The sequence below is a fragment of the Nicotiana tabacum genome, chromosome 23 (assembly GCF_000715075.1).
Source record: "Nicotiana tabacum cultivar K326 chromosome 23, ASM71507v2, whole genome shotgun sequence".
In the NCBI taxonomy this organism is placed as follows: Eukaryota; Viridiplantae; Streptophyta; class Magnoliopsida; order Solanales; family Solanaceae; genus Nicotiana; species Nicotiana tabacum.
In genome coordinates this window covers 130825038-130844611 of record NC_134102.1, presented here as the reverse complement: position 1 = coordinate 130844611, position 19574 = coordinate 130825038, and the positions used below count along the sequence as shown (strand labels likewise).

General features: G+C 33.8%; 2 protein-coding genes across 3 annotated transcripts; one reads left to right on the top strand and one right to left on the bottom strand.

Moving 5' to 3' along the window:
* The first annotated feature begins 6808 nt into the window (after nt 1–6808).
* Nucleotides 6809–8309, top strand: LOC107781969 (protein LURP-one-related 11). The gene is made up of 3 exons (XM_016602784.2): nt 6809–7131; nt 7382–7615; nt 7755–8309. Exons 1-3 carry the CDS (start codon nt 6865–6867, stop codon nt 7884–7886), a joined length of 633 nt encoding a protein of 210 aa, XP_016458270.1. The 5' UTR covers nt 6809–6864; the 3' UTR covers nt 7887–8309.
* Nucleotides 8310–9240: 931 nt separating this feature from the next.
* LOC107781967 (uncharacterized) lies at nt 9241–14990 on the bottom strand. Of its 2 annotated transcripts, none has more exons than XM_075246172.1 (9): nt 14451–14990; nt 13709–13909; nt 13496–13618; nt 13355–13392; nt 13147–13255; nt 10633–12852; nt 10213–10368; nt 9861–9940; nt 9241–9719 (listed from the first exon to the last, which is right to left on the bottom strand). In XM_075246172.1, the coding sequence occupies exons 1-9, from the start codon at nt 14526–14528 to the stop codon at nt 9500–9502; spliced, it is 3225 nt and encodes a 1074-aa protein (XP_075102273.1). In that variant the 5' UTR covers nt 14529–14990; the 3' UTR covers nt 9241–9499. The 2 variants fall into 2 exon arrangements, with proteins under 2 accessions (XP_075102273.1, XP_075102274.1); XM_075246173.1 differs by having other exon boundaries at nt 13709–13900; nt 14451–14941.
* Nucleotides 14991–19574: the final 4584 nt, after the last annotated feature.

Sequence of the window (19574 nt, the reverse complement as noted above, 5' to 3'; positions counted from 1 at the left end):
ATTCAGAATTGATCTATTTTACTTGTACTGAGTTTAACTGTTGAATTTAAAAACATGCCTACATTTATGTACTGTTATTTCTATATTGGATTGTACCTGTTGAGCTCGTGACTACTTCCATCCCAAAGGTTAGTCTTCTTACTTATTGAGTACATGGGGTCAGTTGTACTCATACTACACTTCCGCACATTGCGTGTAGATTTCTGATGCTGATGTAGCTGCGTACGGCGGGAGCTGGATCTGAAGATGTACTTGTGTTCCAGTCATCATTGCCTCTTGTTCATAGTAGCTTTAGAATTTTTAATCTGTTCATGTATACTTCAGACAGATGACATAATTATTTCAATTTAGCCTTGTAAAAATCTAAATCTTTGACGCTAATGATTTGTACTACCAGTCCTTAGAAAATACTTGTATAAAAGGAGTTGTATTATCTTTTCTCCTCTTAATATAATCTCATTTGAATTGGTTTTCTGTTAACTGGTTTACCTAGCGGGTTGGGTTAGGTGTCATCACATCTAGTTGAATTTTTGGGTTGTGACATCATGTGATATAATTACCTCAGTGAATATTTGCTAAAAGAAGGTTACATAAATGATATTATTTGTCCATGTAGTTTTATAAAGAAAATGACATCAGAAGTTGGTATACTTATTGTTTATGTTGATGACATAAATCTTGTTAGAACTCTAGAAGAACTCCAAAAGGCAATTGAATATCTTAAGAAAGAATTTGAGATGAAAGATCTTGGAAAAATAAAATTTTGTCTTGGTCTGCAAATTGAATATTTAGCACACGAGATCTTTCTCCATCAATCTGCCTATTTAGAAAGGGTCTTTAAACATTTTTACATAGACAAATCACACCAATTAAGTACACCAATGGGTGTTCGATCACTTGAAGTGAATAAGGATCCGTTTCGACCTCCGTAAGAGGATGATGAACTCCTTGGTCCTGAAACACTCTATCTCAGTGCAATTGGTGCACTTATGTATCTTGATAATGCTACAAGGTCTGGCATAGTATTTTCTTTTAATTTACTAGCAAGATATAGCTCATCTCTTACACAGAGACATTGGAACGGGATTAAGCATATTTTGCGATATTTAAAGGAAACTCTTGATATGGGTTTGTTTTATGCTAACAAAGGTAGTGCAGATCTTGTTGGTTATGCAGATGCAGGTTATTTATCTAATCCCCGTAAATCTCGATCTTAAACCGTGTACGTATTTACATGTGGAGATAATGTCATACCATGGCGCTCGACAAAGCAATCTATTGTTGCCATTTATTCAAATCATGCTAAGATAATAGTTATTCATGAAGCAAGTAGGGAATACGTATGGTTGAGATCAGTGATTCATTTTATTCAAGAAAACTGTGGTTTGGAATGTGATCAAAGATCCACAATTTTATACGTATACAATTGTCACGGCCCGAAATTCCCACCTTCAGACCGTGATGGCGCCTAACATTTCACTTGCTAGGCAAGTCAACGTTAGAAAAATATTATCCATTTTTAAAATAATTTTAAATTTATTAATAACAAGGAAACAAATGCGGAAGCAAAGTTTGAAGTATAGTGAAATAATCCATCAAACAACGGTGTCTAAATACCATCCCAGAACTTGTGTCACAAGTATACGAGTTTCTAGAATAAATACAAATAAAGGTCTGAATAATATAAAGCTGTCTGGAAATAAACACACAGCTAAAGTACAATAGACGGGGACTTCAGAACTGCGGACGCCATGCAATTATACCTCAAGTCTCCACTAATAGCTGAAATCCGAGCAAGTCTATGGTACGCCGTTGGGACCAACTTCAAAATTTGCACAAGAAGTGCAGAGTGTAGTATCAGTACAACTGACCCCATGTACTGGTAAGTGTTGAGCCTAACCTTGACGAAGTAGTGACGAGGCTAAGGCGGTTCACTTACATTAACCTGTACGCAATATTGATAATAACAACAAATAATATAAATAAAACAGGTAACTCATTTATAATAATTGAAACCAACCCAGCAGTCATAATCCATTATTATTTCAACCAATTCTGTTGCAGCGTGCAACCCGCTCTCACAATATATTCACATTCAGTTCTGTTGCGGCGTGCAACCCGATCCTCCAATATTGACTTTTAATAAGTCTGTTGCGGCGTGCAACCCGATCCTCCAATATTGACTTTTAATAAGTCTGTTGCGGCGTGCAACCCGATCCTCCAATATTGACTTTTAATAAGTCTGTTGCAGCGTGCAACCCGATCCTCCAATATATTCATTATAATCAATCATATTGCGGCGTGCAACCCGCTCCTCCAACATTTTCATTTACCAATTCTTATAGAAGAAATTTTCCCAATAAAGATAATAATTAATATAAAATTACGAGACAACAAGCATACAATAATTATGGTTTAATTATGAAGAAAATAATGACAAATAGCAAATAATTATGGAAATGAGGGAGCAAATAGGCAGTTTAATATTTATTATGCTAAATGTCAAATAACAATTAAGGCACATAATTCAAATAGCATGTAACAATTAATGCAGGAATTTAAGAATTTATATTTGCAAAAAATAAGAGAGAAATAATTATTATAATAATTAATTTATGATTTTTCAAGTAAGCAGGCAAACAATTAATTTGACGACGTATAGACACTCGTCACCTCGCCTATACGTCGTTTACATGCAATTCACATAACAAACAATTTAAGGTTTCTATTCCCTCGAGTCAAGGTTAACCCCGACACTTACCTCGCTTTGCAAATTCCAATCAATTATTCAACCACAGCTTTTCCTTTTAAATTTGCCTCCGAAAGCTTCAAATCTATTCACAAATAATTCAATATATTCAATACTAATCATAGGAATTAATTCCATATGAATTTATAATTTTTTCGGATAAAAATCTGAAATTCATTAAAATATTCGACAGTGGGACCCACGTCTCAAATCCCGAAAAAACTCTCGAAATTCGAACACTCGTTCCGATACGAGTTCAACCATACCAAATTTGTCCAATTCTGATATCAAATGGACCTTCAAATCTTGATTTTTTATTTTTGGAAAGTTTTACAAAAATTTCAATTTCTTCCATCTAAATCCAAAATTAATGATGAATATAGACATGGATTTGTGAAATACAATCACTATATGATAAGGAACACTTACCCAGTTCAAAGTCGTGAAAATACCCCTTGAAATCGCCCAAATCCGAGACTCAAAACTCAAAAATGAGTAAAAATGGCTAAGACCCGATTTTATGTATTCTTCCTAGCATTTTCGCATCTGCGGTGCCTCGGCTCACATCTGCGAGAAAAATCTCGCATCTACGAAAAGGGGCTGCCAGGCGAGGTTCCGCATCTGCGGACAAAATGTCACACCTGCGACGTCCGCTTCTGCGCAAAAGGGCCGCACCTGCGAAGGCCGCATCTGCGATCAAAATTTCGCAGGTGCGATTACACCAGAACTCAAAATCTCAGATTTTGCTTAAGTTCAATTCTTGTTCCGATTTCGATCTGTTTCACTCTCGGGGTATTCGGGACCCCGTTCGAATATACCAACAAGTCCCGTAACATAATACGGACTGACTCGGGGTCTAAAATCACGTCAAACAACATTGAAATTACAATTCACGCCCTGATTTGAACTTTGAGTTTTAAACTTTCAATTTGCAAATCTCGTGCCATAATATATTAAATAAATCCGGAATGACTTCAAATTTGGCACACAAGTCATAAATGACATAACAGAGCTGTTCACATTTCCAGAATCGGATTTCGGCTCCGATATCAAAAGTCAACCCCGTGGTTAAACTTGGAATATTTAGCCTTTAAATTGCTAGTTCCGTTAAATTGTCATAACTTGAGCTAGGGACCTCCAAATTAAATTTCGGGCATACGCCCAAATCCCAAATCACGATACGAAACTACCAAAACTATCAAAATACTAATCCGGGTCCGTTTGCTAAAAATATTGACTAAAGTCAACTCAATTGAATCATCGATCTTTACGTAAATAACTAGTTGAATACATTGTTTACTTTTCTTAGCTAAAATACATAAATTATAGATTGATTATACAAAGTTATACACATATTATATATGTGAACTATATATATATATATATATATATATATCCTCCGGTTATTTTTAGTTTAATCAAGTGGGTGAACGATTATTTATATTAATTCTCTCTTACATTTAATATTTGTAACATCTCTCTTGCATTAACTATTTGAATCAAGATATTATTGTATACTTCATATATTAACTATTGAGACCGCGATAGAAATCCATAAACTTCAAATTCAGAATCCGATTCCGACCAATATAGCATTTCAAGACATCAATACACTATTTTCAGCCAAAGTCAGTATCAGTATTATACTTATTCCTTTAGTTTTACTTTCAGCCATGTGGTTGGGGCTTTCTTTTCATCATGTGCAATTGTACGAATAAATATGAACATAATCCTACCTTAATGGGGATTCTCATACTCTTCTATGTAAACATTGTAAAGATATAGAAAACAAAATAAAGAAAAAAAAGTATTGGAATAATTTGATATCCTACCAGTTTATGTGAAGGTGAAAGACTTAATGCTCTTCATAAAAATATTCTTCGACACTCGTAGATTTTATTTGTATACGTATAAGAGAAAGCTCCCTATTGAGAGAAAACTGCGCAGTATAAACTGTGCAGTATATATATATATATATATATATATATATATATATATTACATATTTAATACATAATCAGTTTTGTTTTTCATACTTAACTAACGGATGTAAATATTTTTTGTCATATTGCCCTTTGTTTTTTCTTTCTTTGTAAAATGCTTTTTTCTCGTTTTTCATTTCCTTCTAAAATAATTTTAAAACGTAATCCCATATCTAGCAGTTATAAAACAATATTAGCATCTTTTGAGTTCTTTAAGTGTTCTGTTGCTTTCTTTTTCGTTTTATATTGGAATTTGGCACATTGATTCTACGATTAACAAATCACAAACCATGCATATGCAAGAAAAAAGGGTGTTAAATTAATCAGATATTCCTATTCGCAACAAGCATGCTTCTTCCACTCTTTTGTTGACAAAATATATTTGAAAAAATTCTCTCTTTTTTTGGGGGTCAAAGCAAGCAATGGATATATAATATTTATGCAATAATTTAGTGCAAAGTGAACCTTTAATTCACACCATACTCAGGGAGACCACCAACATATAAATTTGATAAAAACTGATCATATTTGAATAGAATTTGACTTGTCAACAGAATATTAGGGATCAGATTGTTTACAAGTGATTATCTAGAAAATTTAATATCATATTAACTTTAATTTTCTTAGACATGACACATGAGCGTTACTTGCGTTACTTTTGAGCAGGTGTTTCACCAATAATATAATATACTCAGTGTAATCCCACGAGCTTGGGGAGGGTAAAGATTACTCATACCTTACTCCTACCTTATTTTCGATATACCCCGGGCTCAATGAGTAAGTGTTTTAAAAATCACGAAATCATATACGGATCTAGGTTTAAATTAGTAAGAATAAAGTGGAGGGTAATGATTACTCATAACTTACTCCTACCTTATTTCCGATAGACCCTCGGCTCAATGAGTAAGTGTTTTAAAAATCACGAAATCATATACGGATCTAGGTTTAAATTAGTAAGAATAAAGTACCACTTTATTCACTACTACTTTATGATAATAAGATTGAATTTTGCACATATACAAATATTTTAACAAAATTAATTATATATAAATAACTTGAGCAAAAGACAGTGAGCTTACACTCGTTGTCTCTCCAGAGTACATCCATCCTTCGATTGGAATAGTTTGACTCTATATCAAGAACTATGTATGTACAGCTAGAAGATGCCGATATAATGATTATTAATTAGAACTCCAACGCTAAAAGTATAAGGCATCTAAAAAATTAAATTCTTAGCGGTTTATATAATTAGCCAAAAAGAAACCACCAACTCAAGTGCAACACAGCAAATAGCACTTGTGTATGTTTTAAGTATGAACCGTCAATCCTCATATATATATCGTCTAGCTGTTTCAGAAATTGACTTTTGCATATATTCTCTTCTTTATTCCCCTCTTTCTTTTGCTTATTTCATTTTCAACTTTTCATAGGGAACTTTAAGGGTTAATATTGCACTCGTGATGTGAACTAGTGATAAATGAAGTAGCCGTAAATTTTGGATATCAGGTTTAATTAAATCATGGTTGAGATAAAAAAAATATTAGATGATTTATTTTCATTTACTCAACTATTTTGCCTTGGATGCAGTCGGTGCCCCGTGAAATAGTCGATGTATAATCAAGTTGCTTAACTATCCTAATTGAATGTACTCTTTTCAGTACATAATAAGTGATTTTTTAGTGTATATTGTTAATTAGTACCACTTTAAAATTTGCATATTGTTAATTTGACACATTGGGATATGTAGATAAGGGCAAATTTTGGAAAATAAAGTTAATTTCTTCTTGATAATATAAGATGACACTTATTTTGGACCAAAATAAAAATATCAAAAGATCACTTATTATGAATCGGAGAATGTAAGAGATAAATATGAAATAATTGAGAGATACAAACAAGTCGACCTGAACACCTATGGAAAAAAGTAAGTTAATACTTGCACGTTTGTTTAGCATTTAAGCCATTAGCTAGAAAGAAGACACCAAGAAAGTGGAAAACTTTATTGTGCATGGTTCTGTCCACTTATTTAATCCATCTCTTTTATATTCTTTTTGCAAGTATATATAACCCTTTTCCATTGTCTTCTTTCTCAAATTAAATACATCCAAATTCCTCTCTAATAAGCCCATTTTCAATGGCTAAAGTTTACTCTAACAAGTCAAATCTAAGTACTATTTCTTCTTCTTCTAATTCTTCAATTTCTTCAAACTCCTATATGAGCCCAAGAAGAGAAATATTTACTTTGTGGATGAAATCTCTAGTCTACCATGGAAATGGCTGCACTGTTTATGATTCAAAAGGCCAAATTGTTTACCGAATTGACAACTACAACATAAAACGTAGCAAGGAAGTCCATCTCATGGATTCCAATGGCAGGGTTCTCTTTTCTATTCGAAATAGGGTAAGCATAAGTTGGCCGCTTACGCGCTGGATTGATTCTTTTTTACGAGCCAAACACGTAAAAGTTCCTTCAAATAATTGAGTGACAGTGAGATTTGAGTTCACGACTTTGTCTGTTCTAATACCATATTAAATTATATGATCATTTTATCAAGAAATTTAAACTGCTAAAAAATTACATTTTTTTAGTTAATTATATCTTCAAATGCTTACATATTTTCTTGTTTTTTCTTCCTTTTTTTTTCCCTCAGAAAGTTCCAGTTTTTGGACATTGGGATGGCTATAAATGGAGTTATGAAGGAGTGACTAGTAAGGAGATACCATGGTTTCAAGTGAAGAAAATTCACAATGTCCTTAGGGGAGATAATATGAATTACTATAATGTTATATTGGGATGTAATCAAGCTGAAGCAAACTGCTATAACATTATCCTTGGAATAAAATCAATTAAGATTGTGACCCAAGCAGGCAGACTTGTTGCAGAGGTTAGTCACTACCCTTTTGAGATGTATAACAATATATAACCGTCCATTAAATTGAAATAATAATCTGAAAAAATATCCGTTACAACAAATTAAAATATACCGATCGTGTAAAATTCTTTTTGGCTTTGTGTTTTATAAGGTAAAACAAAAACAAGCTTCAGGAGTACTATTTGGAAGTGATGTATTAACATTGGTGGTGGAACCTCATGTTGATCACTCATTGGTTATGGCTCTTGTTACTGTTTGTGGTCTCATACATCACAAAATTTGATTATAGACTTTGTACACTTGTCACTATGTCAGCGTTCTAGAAAAATTCCCTCTTTAGCCTAAATAAAAAGTATATTCCTAATTCGTCACATCGCGCATAATGAGAATCGAACTTCCTCTACTGCTCAGGGAAAAATGTATAATGCACTACTTCGATTCTGCAATTAGTTAGGTCTTTTTCTCTTTAATTGTAATCTCCCTGTTTTGTTTCTTTTTCTTTTGCCGTTGTGTTGGCTACTCCTTGTTTGTTCTTGCAAACAGGAAAAGATACATCTGAAAAGAGAACTTAAGTAATGAGTTGTTTAGATGTAATCATGTAATGGATGTTGAAATGTACAAAATATCCAGTGATAGGATTAAATTAAAAATAATTGTAGTTCATGCTCATGGCAAAATCCAAGATTATTTTAAGTTTGTTGGTACAGACTACAGATTGCCATTAACAACTTTTTTGACCAATGGATACTAAATTAATTTAAGTATACATTTACTTAAAATTATTCAGCTATATAAGCAAATGTGAATATAGAATGCAAAGTCAGTAGATTCGGAGTCCTAACCAATTTAAAGGGCAAATATCGGTGCAATGGATTCGATTATCTTAAATTCTTAATATATATACTACTATCAATTTATAATGATTCACCTGCTAAATTACTGAATGATTACTAGCTGTGGCTAATACCCGAGGCATTAGAGTTCAATGTCTAATGATTGGCCCACCCGTGATATATATATAACAAAATCTTACTGATGTGATAGATAATTTAACCATTTTATGGGCATTCTCTAGGCATTACCCCAATTTATGAAAATCACAAACTTTTAACACAGTGAATCCTATTTAACTAAACCATTACAGTTTAGTGTCTTTCAAAATAATAGTAATATTTATCTTTTTACAGTCGTATATCACATCAAGGAAAATAATTACACAATTTCACATTTTATAGAATCTTAACAATTAGGCCCAAGGCTGTGTGATAGTTTATGAAGAGGAACCTTGGCGTAACTGGTAAAGTTGTTATGTTACCAGAAGGTACGGGTTCAAGACGTGAAAACAGCCTCTTGCAAAAATGCAGAATAAGGCTGCATAAAATAGACCCTAGTGGTCCGGTACTTTCCCGGACCCCGACGCAAAGCGGGAGCTTAGTGCACCGGGCTGCTGTGTGATAGTTTATGTATGTTGAACTCTAATAGTACAAGTCTAAACTCAAACTGATGGCAAAATAAATTCACCGGAAAAGATATCTTACTCTCATTGATCAAATAGCTAGTATAAATTTTCTTCTTTTACAGACCAAAGAACGAAATATTTGTCCATGCAAATATTAAATGATACAAAGAAAAGAGTATTTTCATAAACAGAAGATATTACCAATAACTAATCACAGAAACAGCTGAAAGTACTCTTACACAACTTGTAAGTGAGACATATAACCTATTTAGCTAAACTATTTTACATTCTTGTATAATATCTAAGGGCTAAAGTCAAACATTATATGCAAGAAACAAAATTTAAAATGATGAATTGTCCCTCACCAATTTACATTTATTTTGACAATTTTAGTAATCACCTCTTTGGAAGTTGGAACTGCCTCTTATGGTTTCTTTTTAGCGTTTTCGCAATTTCATTACTAGCTGTTGTCTTTCTCCTTCTACCTCAGCAAATTTGAGGCTTATTTCTGAATATCTCTCTTGCATTTCCTTCAGTTCATCTTCCATTACATTGTTCCTCTCCCTCAGTAGTTCAATTTCGCTGGACAATTCCTCGAGATGTCTTGTATTAGATCCTGAGGCTTCACTTTCCTTGTCAAGTGAACAGCCATTGCAGCTGCAAGTACAAAAATATTTCAATAAGAACAATGATTGAAAAAAAACTTCAGCGGACACATATTCATATTTCTGGTGAGCTATTCAAGCAGGATTTAATAGAAAAGGCTTAAAAGATAAATTAGAATATCAGAACTCGTACCTCTTCCTTGTCGACATATGACAGGGATTTTCATCTTCTGTGCATGTCGTAGATCCTGGACTTAGAACTTCTGCAACCACCTGTATCGTATATGAACCAAACCCTTACAATGTTATTTCATAAAAGTCAATACATGCTAAAATCGCATGAGAGTCAATTCAAACTTGAACCAGTTAATTTTGCTTAGTACTTAAGCTATAAAAATAGAATAATGCTCAATTTGTTTTTCTAGTGGACCAGTGGACTGAAAATATTCTCGAGAAATGAATAAACTGACTATCTTGTTGCTGAAGTCAATCAAAAAACATTAAGTTTTGTCACAAAAGCTGAATATAGATGGCTTGTAGCTGACCTTGTGAGACTCTTGTTCAGACAGCCTTTCTGCATTCTGACTAAGATCTTCTAATCTTCTATCTAACTCCTCTATTTTGTCTTGAAGATCTCTCTCCTTCTCCAAAAATGAATTTGTTGAGCTCTCAAGTGCACTTTCCTTCATCTTGATCTGACCCTGTCGGTCGTGGAACAATCGTACAGAATTAAGAGCAGTTGGTATTTCAAGTACCAATTTTCATAACATTTTGACTGACAATGGAATCAAAAAGGTCCAGTAATAAAGGAAGTACATAGACAGTTTATTTCCTAGTAAAATCATAAAATAAAAAAAACCCTATTATATTGTGAAGTTTGAAAATATGTAAAAGAAGACACAGACAGCAATTCATATGGAAGTTATAATACATTCAGAAAGAAAAAATGGCAGGTAAATATTTACCTCAAGCAACTTTATCTTCTCTTTAAGACTTGCAACCTCTCTTGATCCTGCAGATGTGGCCATTAATTTATTGTTCTTTGATGTTGCTTTCATTCCATTAGAAGCTATTAATCGACCATTGGCATCCTTCAGCTTTTTATCTAAACCATTCAATACATCCTCTTTCTTCTTCAGATCACCTTTTAATTGAGACACCTGCTTTTTCAATTTTTCTTTCTCCACCTCATCCTCAAACAACATCTTTTTCATTTCATTGCATCTCGATTTAAGGTTATCCATTTCCAAATGCAGTTTCCCAGCTAATGCCTCCTTCTGATCCTTAAGAGACCTCATATTGTTTAATTCCTTCAAAGACTCCTCAGCTTCTTTTCTCACTGATGCAAGCTTAGTCTCCAGTTCACTTCTTTCATTGCGACCTTGTTCGACAAGCAATTCCATATCCTTAATTGATGTCCTCATTTTATCTAATTCAGCCATCAAACTATTCTTCTGTTCTTCATGATCAGAAGATATTTTCTTGTCTGCTAATAGATTTTCAATCTCAGCTTCAAGGATAATAACTTTCTGTGACTGATGCTGCTGAGTTTCCTTGGCGAGCTCTTCTTGTCTCTCTAGTTGCACAGATTTTTCGTCTATTTCTCTCTGCAACTTGTCGATTTGACCTGTCATTTTACTCACCTGGCTGGAAAGCTCAAGAATCCTTACTTCATAATGGTCTCTGATAGATTGGAGCTCCTCGGACGATTTCTGGAGCATATCTTCAAGGTGCATTTTCTGTAGGCGGAATTCGTTAGCTTCATTCAGTGCTTTGCTAGCCAATTTTTCATTAGCCTCAAAAGTGGACGCCATTTGGACAGAGAGCCGTTTAAATTCCTCCTGAAGCCGCTCTGCTGTGCTAGCATTTTGCCATCTTGTCTTCCTCAATGCTTCTTCAGCTCGTATCGCTCTCTGCTCTTGTTCAACTTTATCACGAGTCAGCGCACCCAAATCAGCTTCAAATCCCTGGGCTTGCTTTTCCAGTTCTTCCTCCAAGTTTCTCACTTGAGCTTCAAGATCACTAATCGTGACCAAAGAGTCAGAGAATTCTTCAGATTGCTTCTTCAGCTCGTTCTCCAAACTCTCGATCTGGGCTTCCATTTGACTTGCAGTGGCATACGAAGAGGAACATTCATACTGCATCTTTAATTGTTCCTGTATCTGGCTTTGCTCCAATTTGTATGACATGTCATGGTTTTCTTGCTTCAGTATCTCATAGTCAAGGGCAAGTTGCTCCATCTGCATCTCTAAATCGTCTCTGTCTCTTCTGTAGATCTCAATTTCACCATGCAGGTCCATGATTTTTTGCTCTAGCACGTATGTTTCCTTGGCATCGCTATGCTGTCTCACAAGCTGCTCAAGTGCTTTTTGCTCTTCATCATCTTCATCACTCATTTCATGCTTGGAGTTGGAGATAACATCTGGAAACTTCTCAGCTTCATCACACGACGTTGATTTATTGGATAGGTTAGCGATTTCTTGGTTTTTCTGTTCCAACATCTCATCTAGATCTTGGACAGCAAGAATTAGCTCAGAATTTGATTCTTGTGTCTTCTGAAGTTGTATCTGAAGATTTGCATTCATGTCCTTTTGATAATTCAACTCTTGCCTAAGCTCATCTACAAGAGCCTGAATATCCCCATTGTCGTAAAGCAACTTGTCTTTGGACTTTGTCTCGTCAATACGTTTCTGTGAGGCTTTAAGTTTATCGCATTCTTCCTTGAGAGCATCTCGTTCCTCTTTCAAACTAGCTACCTCTTTTGAGAGGTCCTGTCCCCTTTTGCTCTCCTTGACTATCTGTTTCCGAAGAGTCTGTAGTTCCAAATCCGACACGTCTGCTTGCCTGGCCATAGCTAAGAGATCAGTTTTGAGCTTTTCAACAACATCTGTACCCGCATCAAAAGCAGAACCTTCCATCCACTCCCAGTGTGCATTCGGACTTTCTTCATGAACTGTTGTTGAGACATTGCTATTTTGCTTCCGGGGAAACAAAGCATTATTCAGAGAGGACGGAAAGCTTATTTGCTCGTGATGGACTGTGTTGTTCTTCAATGGGATTTCACAAGGTGTATCAAGCCCTGAGCTGCTTCCAGAACTGGACAGGGTAATATCAGATTCACTTGATGTCCGGCAGTTGCCATTCTTTCCACCATTTTGTGATGTAGGTTTGTTGGCCAGAGCATCCTGTCAAATCCAAGGAAAAATAACGACACAATTTTGTCAGCAAATAATCAGAAAACCAAGAACGAGGCATATTTTGATTGAATGATATTGATATACACATACACACGTGTGTGTTTGTGTGTGAAATTTATCAGTCAAGAACCATGTGCAATAGCAGGCTATGAGAAATTGCTCCCAAAATCGATGATCAATAACAAAGTGCGATGGCAAGCTTTAAAATATTCGAACTATGACAGTCTGAGGATATGATCCTTAGCTCAGATGACAATCGAACCAAGGTCTTAATTTGTTTACCTCAATAAAATCGTCTTTAACTATTGCTTCAGAATCATCATTGCTTAATTGTGATCTCAAGCTTCTATCCAGAGAATTAAGTTTTGCAGTTTCGATTTCTTCGACAACACTGTAAAAAGTAAAAACACCAAAAAGTGGGAAATTTTGTTAACTTTAGGCAATAGGCAATCAAGTACTAAAACACACACACAAAAATCATTGATAACACCTTTGATCAGCAGAATCCTGAATCCTCTGTATTGAAACCTACAGTTCAACAATAGCAATTGGAAACTAATTACACAATTGCAAAGAATTTATAAAATATCAATCCTAATAATTTTCTAGCAAAAAGGGCTAAAAGACTTACATGCAACACAGCTTCAGATTTAGAATTTTTGAGAGGAAGAGACACCAAGGAAACCTTAGTTGCATCTGCATAACTAGAAAAGTCAAGCGAAGCTTCGCCAACAACTCCAGATTTTGAAGAACCCTACAAAGTACACATCCAAAAACTTCACATAACTCCCTTAATAAAAATGCAGCATAGCATACAAAATCATAAACTAGAAATGTTGCTTACCGTTCCCACAACAAAGTTATAGATCCTCTCATGAATCTTCCCTGACTTTGGCTCTCGAACAAATTTCACACTTTCGAGAACTCCATTCTCCCAATAGCAGCTCCCATCGCGAACCGTTGCCTTCTCTGATTTTACCGTTGGCTTTCCAACATCAGCAGGGACCACAGATACCATTAATGCATCTCCTACTACCTGTGACACCTACACAAATTATCCCATTATGCTTTCATTCAATGCATAACTGCCAATCCTTCAACTATCATGTTTACACCCCCCTCCCCCCCCCCCTCTTCCCCCAACCCACAAAATCCAACCAAAGAAACAACTTAGAACACTAAAATTGAAGCAAAAAACAGCTCCATTTACAAGAAATTGCAGCATTATATGATGTCTAAATCAAAGACAATGTAAGAACTGGAACTCCATTTTAACAATATCAACCATTTCCCCCACAAATTAAATTGGAGTATCATATATGAATCTGGACATCAAATTACACACCAAAGATTTGATTTTTTTCAACCTTCTTTTTTTCCTTTACTACTACTGTAGTATATAGAAATGAATGCATCTAATCACTGATTTTCACATTGTTATTTCCAATGCATTCAAACATTAATTTCCAAGAAAAAAGGTACCCATAACAGGACAAAAGAAGTTTAAAAAATCCAATCTTTGAGAGAAAAAAATCCAATCTTTGACTACAAATTTGCTCCCAACAGTGCAATGGCAGTAATAGTACCTGAGTTGCATGAAACTGCAACTTGAAAACAGCTTTGATCTTGTTCTTCTCGCTCCTCCATCTCGCAGACTTGAACATTTTTACAATATTAACCCTAAACTAATACATTTGCGCCGGAGCTCAGCTCTGTGCCTCACCGGAGCTCCGGCGAACACTGCCGGAAAATGATCATGCAACTGATAAAACACTCAAATTCACCAAGACTAAGAATACCCCAGATTGAGTTTTGCAGTGTAGAGCTGAAAAGAGTAAGCTAGAGAGCAAGAAACAGGGAAGGAGACACGTGGCACTGAGTAAACACAATGAATGAAATATGAGTTGAAACTGAGTTAAAATGGAGCCATTGTTACAATATGAAATGAAACGCTTGTGAAAGTAATCAAGAATGTGTTGAGAAGAGAGAGAACAGCAGATCTGAAGTGGGTTTTTCTTCCTGTATTTTACACACACACACACAGTGGTTCTCTCTCTCTCTCTCTTCCTCTTTCTCTCTCTGTATGTTTGTGTATATATATATAACAGTTCTATTTGAAAAAGAGTAATCAGATAGTGACAATTTACTTATATTATATATTCCTGTTGTTGTTTCTTTTATTTATTTACTTTAGGAAAATAATAATTGGCTTTATTGGTGTTATTTGTCAACAAAATTGGGAAAAGAGAAAGAAGAAAATAAAATATTGGAAAGGGAAGCTTCTTTGTCTTGTTTCAAGATTCTGACTGATCAGATATTAGGTGAAATTTTTTAGTAAATTTATTATTTAATTGTATTATTACTATATTATTAGGCATTGAGAATTGACATTATTGACCTTCAAATTATTCTAAGAAGATCTTGCTTAATACTCCGTCGGTTCACTTTTACTTGTTCACTATGCTCAAAATAGATTTTCACTTTTGCTTGTCAATTTTAGCAAATTAGGAGAATTTTTTTTTCTGTTTTACCTTTTTTTTAGTTACTAATTTCTCAAAAAATTTGAAATGCTAAGAGACTATTTATCATTATTAGAGGTTATATGTTTGAAATATATACTACAATTATTATTATTAAGAGCGTGTAAAGTCAATTGTTGAAGAGATGGAGTAGTCAATTGAATCTGTCAATTAAAAAGAAAAAAACTGTGATTTTCTTCATTTGGGTAAATTCCAATTATTCAGGAATTTTCGCTCAAAAATCATTTTGTGTTTGTTTTTTTTGTCAAATATTTTTCTTTGTGGGGTTTCATTTACAACCTAAATTATTCCTACTGACTTGCACCTAGCAGCCTAGCATAGGATTCTAATGCAAATATTCCTTAGTTTTCTATTTTTGGGGGGGCTTCTAAAATGTTTGTTGCTACATCATCAGACTATTCAACAATTATTTTTGTTAATATTCAGTTTTCGCTAAATCACAATCAAACTTTATAGATCCTACTTACTTACTATGTCAAAGAATATAGATAATTACTTATCTATGTATGAAGCCAATAAACTTTCCTTAATCTCTATTCATTAAACAATTCCTTTGGCACAACCAAATATAATTATAACAAAATTAAACAAGCTCACTGAGAATTACACTAAAAAAATTCTTGGTTTGTAATAACAAGCCATGTTTTGCTTTATTAAATCATAGTTCAATTGCTGTAATTGTCGCACTGTAGTTTCAACTAATTACCTATTCACGGAGTATAATTTAAAAGGGAAAAAAAAAAGCCTCAGGGAGTAATGTCTTCAATTTTTTTTCTTTTAAAAATCTAAGGAAAATGCAAAATCAATGTCGAATTGAATGAAATTAGGTGGCGCATACTTGTAGGGAATGGTCCATTATTTCCTTCTTTTTTCCTTATAAATCCTAATGTTATATCAATATTCCAAAAAGGTAAAGCGGCAACAAAAAAAAAGAAGATAATGCCGTATTAAATTCTTCAGCAGAGTTATTTTGCATTTTGAGATCGGAAGATCAAATGTCACATTTTCTTCGCATTGGGTTACGTAAATTAAAATAATAATAATATTTGGTCCGTGCTATTTTAGTGACTTGGACAATACTTTGAACACGAAAGTGTACAGTTGCCTATGATTGTTAATGATGCTTATCCATGTTTAATGTGAATTAAAGAAGTTTATTGCTTAAGCATCTACCATACCCTTACTTTTGTACCCTTCATTTATGATTAAGTACACAAGTAATTAAGGAAATGAGAATCTAATTATTATGCTGTTTACGAGAAGATAGAGGGTTAAAATGGTCATTTTGTTAATAATATACCGACGGTGGCTTGAAGACAAAGGAGCAGGAGAACTGCCAACGGTCAGCAGGGATACGTGTTAAGTGGATTAATTATTGATTATTAATTTCCAGAAAAGGACATTTGAACTAAAATAATGCCCTTTTTGCCCTATTATTCCATAGGGCTTCCGTAAGCAAAAATCAACTTAATAATGACACAATTTATTGTCCCATTGAAAAATGACAGTAAAATAAATATCGTATCGTATGTTATGTCTTTCCTTTCTTTTCTTTTTTTCTTTTTCAGTAACTTATTGTTTGGCTTAGGGCAACCTAATTAATTACCGAAAAAGATTTCATGTTTTGGTGTAAACACCCGAAACACCTAATTTTATACCCTTTTATCTGTTCTTCAACAGTAAATTCTTATTTTAAGTGTTAGATAATCATATTCTAGCTACTGTGTTACCTGTTTCTATGCGAACCAAAAAAATTGTACTTATTTTGTTTTGTTATTTTTCCATGGCGCAATGTTATTTCTTTAATATCTACTTTAATTTATTTGGGTTCGCCACCGTTATCATTTATGTTTCGCCCAAACGTATGCAGCACATTTTATTTGTATTTGTTTGTTACCTAGAGTAAAATAAGAATAAATATTTTATTAGTATTTGATTGTTACCAAGTGTTGTAGCGGGATAAATAGTAGTCATTTGCCCATAATTAGAGATTTCGAGTTCAAACCCTAGGCGTAAAAAAATTCGGCAGGGAATACTTCTTTTTAATAAGCCTTACGCAACTCGAATCAGAATTAATCAGGGTGTCAATACAGATACCGGACAGCATATGAGAAATCAAAAATGAAAAAACTACTGCTATTAAATTATTATATCTCATATACCCCTCCTCATCAAAAACCCAAAAGATATCATGAATCATGATAATAATCGTCTTAAAATGTGCAGTTAATTAAAGAAGAAAGAGAAGTAAACGCGGTGAAGTATATTACTCCGCTTCATTTTAAGTAATTTTTTGACCTTTTTTTATGATTCATAATATTTGATTTTTTCAGATATCAAGAAGAAAATTAACTTTTTCTTTCCAAAATTTTCCTTGGAATAAAGAGCTTAGGAGTAGTTTGTTATATTTCTAATGAGTAAATTAAGGTTAATATGGTCAATTTCATAGTTAATTAATGCTAAAAGATAAATTTTTTAATATGTGTGAAAAGAACTAAAAATCACTTAAAGTAGACCGGAGGGAATAAAGAACAATAAAAAAAATCACTGAACGTGCCGTAGGTAAGTCAATTTGAGCAATTAGATGAGTTGCTATTAAATAAGGCAAAATACATAGTTTACCCATCAACTTCGCAACGACATCCCTGTTACACACCTCTCATTCACATAAAATTTTTTACACACTCAACCTTTCAAAATTGTGTCTAAGACACTACTTTTGATCAGATAGCACTTGCGTGTTTACACACAAAAAAAGCGCGTGAAGTACGTAAAAATCCCACTTTTTGTCTTCTCTCCCCACAGGAACCCCTCCCCCTCCCTCTGGTCTTCTTCCTCAGACCATCCCCCCTCATCTTCTTCCCCAAATAGAATTTTTGAAAGAACATAAAATTTTAGATCTAAAATTGAGCGATTTTTGTTGGTTTATTGTCCAAATTTTGTGAAACCATTTATTCGTGATAGATTTAAAAACTTTAACAGTAGTATTGAAGGTTTGGTGAAAATATCTAGAATCCACCATTATTGGGGATCGAAAAAAGCTTGAAAATTCAATTGGATTTTGTTGATTATTGGGTTGTTGAATTCAATTTGTCTCGATTATTTTCGACTAGTTATTTAGATAGTGTGGTTGAATTTTAGTGTTGTTGAAAACTTTCTCACAAACAACTATGGTAGAAGCAACAATGGTGCTTAAGATAGAAAATGGGAAGATGAGTTTTAATTGTAATTTCTAATATATTTTTTTCGTTTTTAAAGTCAATGACACGTGTCACGACCCTATTAGGGCGTGACTTTCACGTTATCTAAAAAATTGGTCGAGCACAAAAGTGGTGTGTCTTAGACATATTTTTAAAAGATTGAGTGTGTAAAAGGTTTTCCGTAAACGTGAGGTGTGTAATAGGGATTTCGCTGCAAGGTCGATGGTAAATTATGTATTTTACCATTAAAGAACGATAACATTTTCCGAGATGTAGATCTACTACCAATTTAACCTTTATAAGATAAGAGTTACTCCCTCCATTCACTTTTACTTGTCAACTATTCTAAAAATAGATTTTCACTTTTACTTGTTCACTTTCGCATATTAAGAGAAAAATAATTTATTTTTCCTGTTTTGCTCTTAACATTAATTACTCATTCCAAATCCATTAAAACTATACACCAATTAATATGAATATCATGGTAAATTATGCACTTTATTTATTATTTCTTAAGGGGTGTGCAACATCGTCTTCATCTTCCAATTAGAAATTGTTAGGTAAATACTAAATACGATGGGTACCGAGAAAACAATGAAAATGAAAAACCTCAAAATAGTAAAAATCAGGAGCAGAGAAGCGAAAAATAAGCATGATATAAAATTTGGTATTAATTTATCCAGTTTTTTATGTGTATTTTGAATCCTACATAGGTAATTCTGTTATAATTTAATATACCAATTAAAATATATATTATTTTGTACTTAATATAAATGGAATAAGAATATAATAATTAAACATCAAAAGACAAAACTTTTGTATACGGTTACAATCGAACCCGTCGCATAACTCGACTTCCCGGTGAGCCGAGCGGAGTGGGAAGATGATCGTAATGTATCGGAGTGAGAACGAAGAACCCATTGTATCAGGGATCGGGCAAACACCTGCCCTCGGGGATATCGGGGCCATA

Bases quoted from the DNA above. Each gene is read 5' to 3' on its own strand.
- LOC107781969 (XM_016602784.2), top strand. From the start codon at position 6,865: ATGGCTAAAGTTTACTCTAACAAGTCAAATCTAAGTACTATTTCTTCT. The intron at 7,132-7,381 runs GTAAGCATAAGT...TTTTTCCCTCAG, and splicing joins TCTTTTCTATTCGAAATAGG to AAAGTTCCAGTTTTTGGACA. The intron at 7,616-7,754 runs GTTAGTCACTAC...GTGTTTTATAAG, and splicing joins CAGGCAGACTTGTTGCAGAG to GTAAAACAAAAACAAGCTTC.
- LOC107781967 (XM_075246172.1), bottom strand. From the start codon at position 14,528: ATGTTCAAGTCTGCGAGATGGAGGAGCGAGAAGAACAAGATCAAAGCT. The intron at 13,256-13,354 runs GTGTTATCAATG...TACTTTTTACAG, and splicing joins CAGGATTCTGCTGATCAAAG to TGTTGTCGAAGAAATCGAAA. The intron at 12,853-13,146 runs GTAAACAAATTA...TGGATTTGACAG, and splicing joins TTAAAGACGATTTTATTGAG to GATGCTCTGGCCAACAAACC.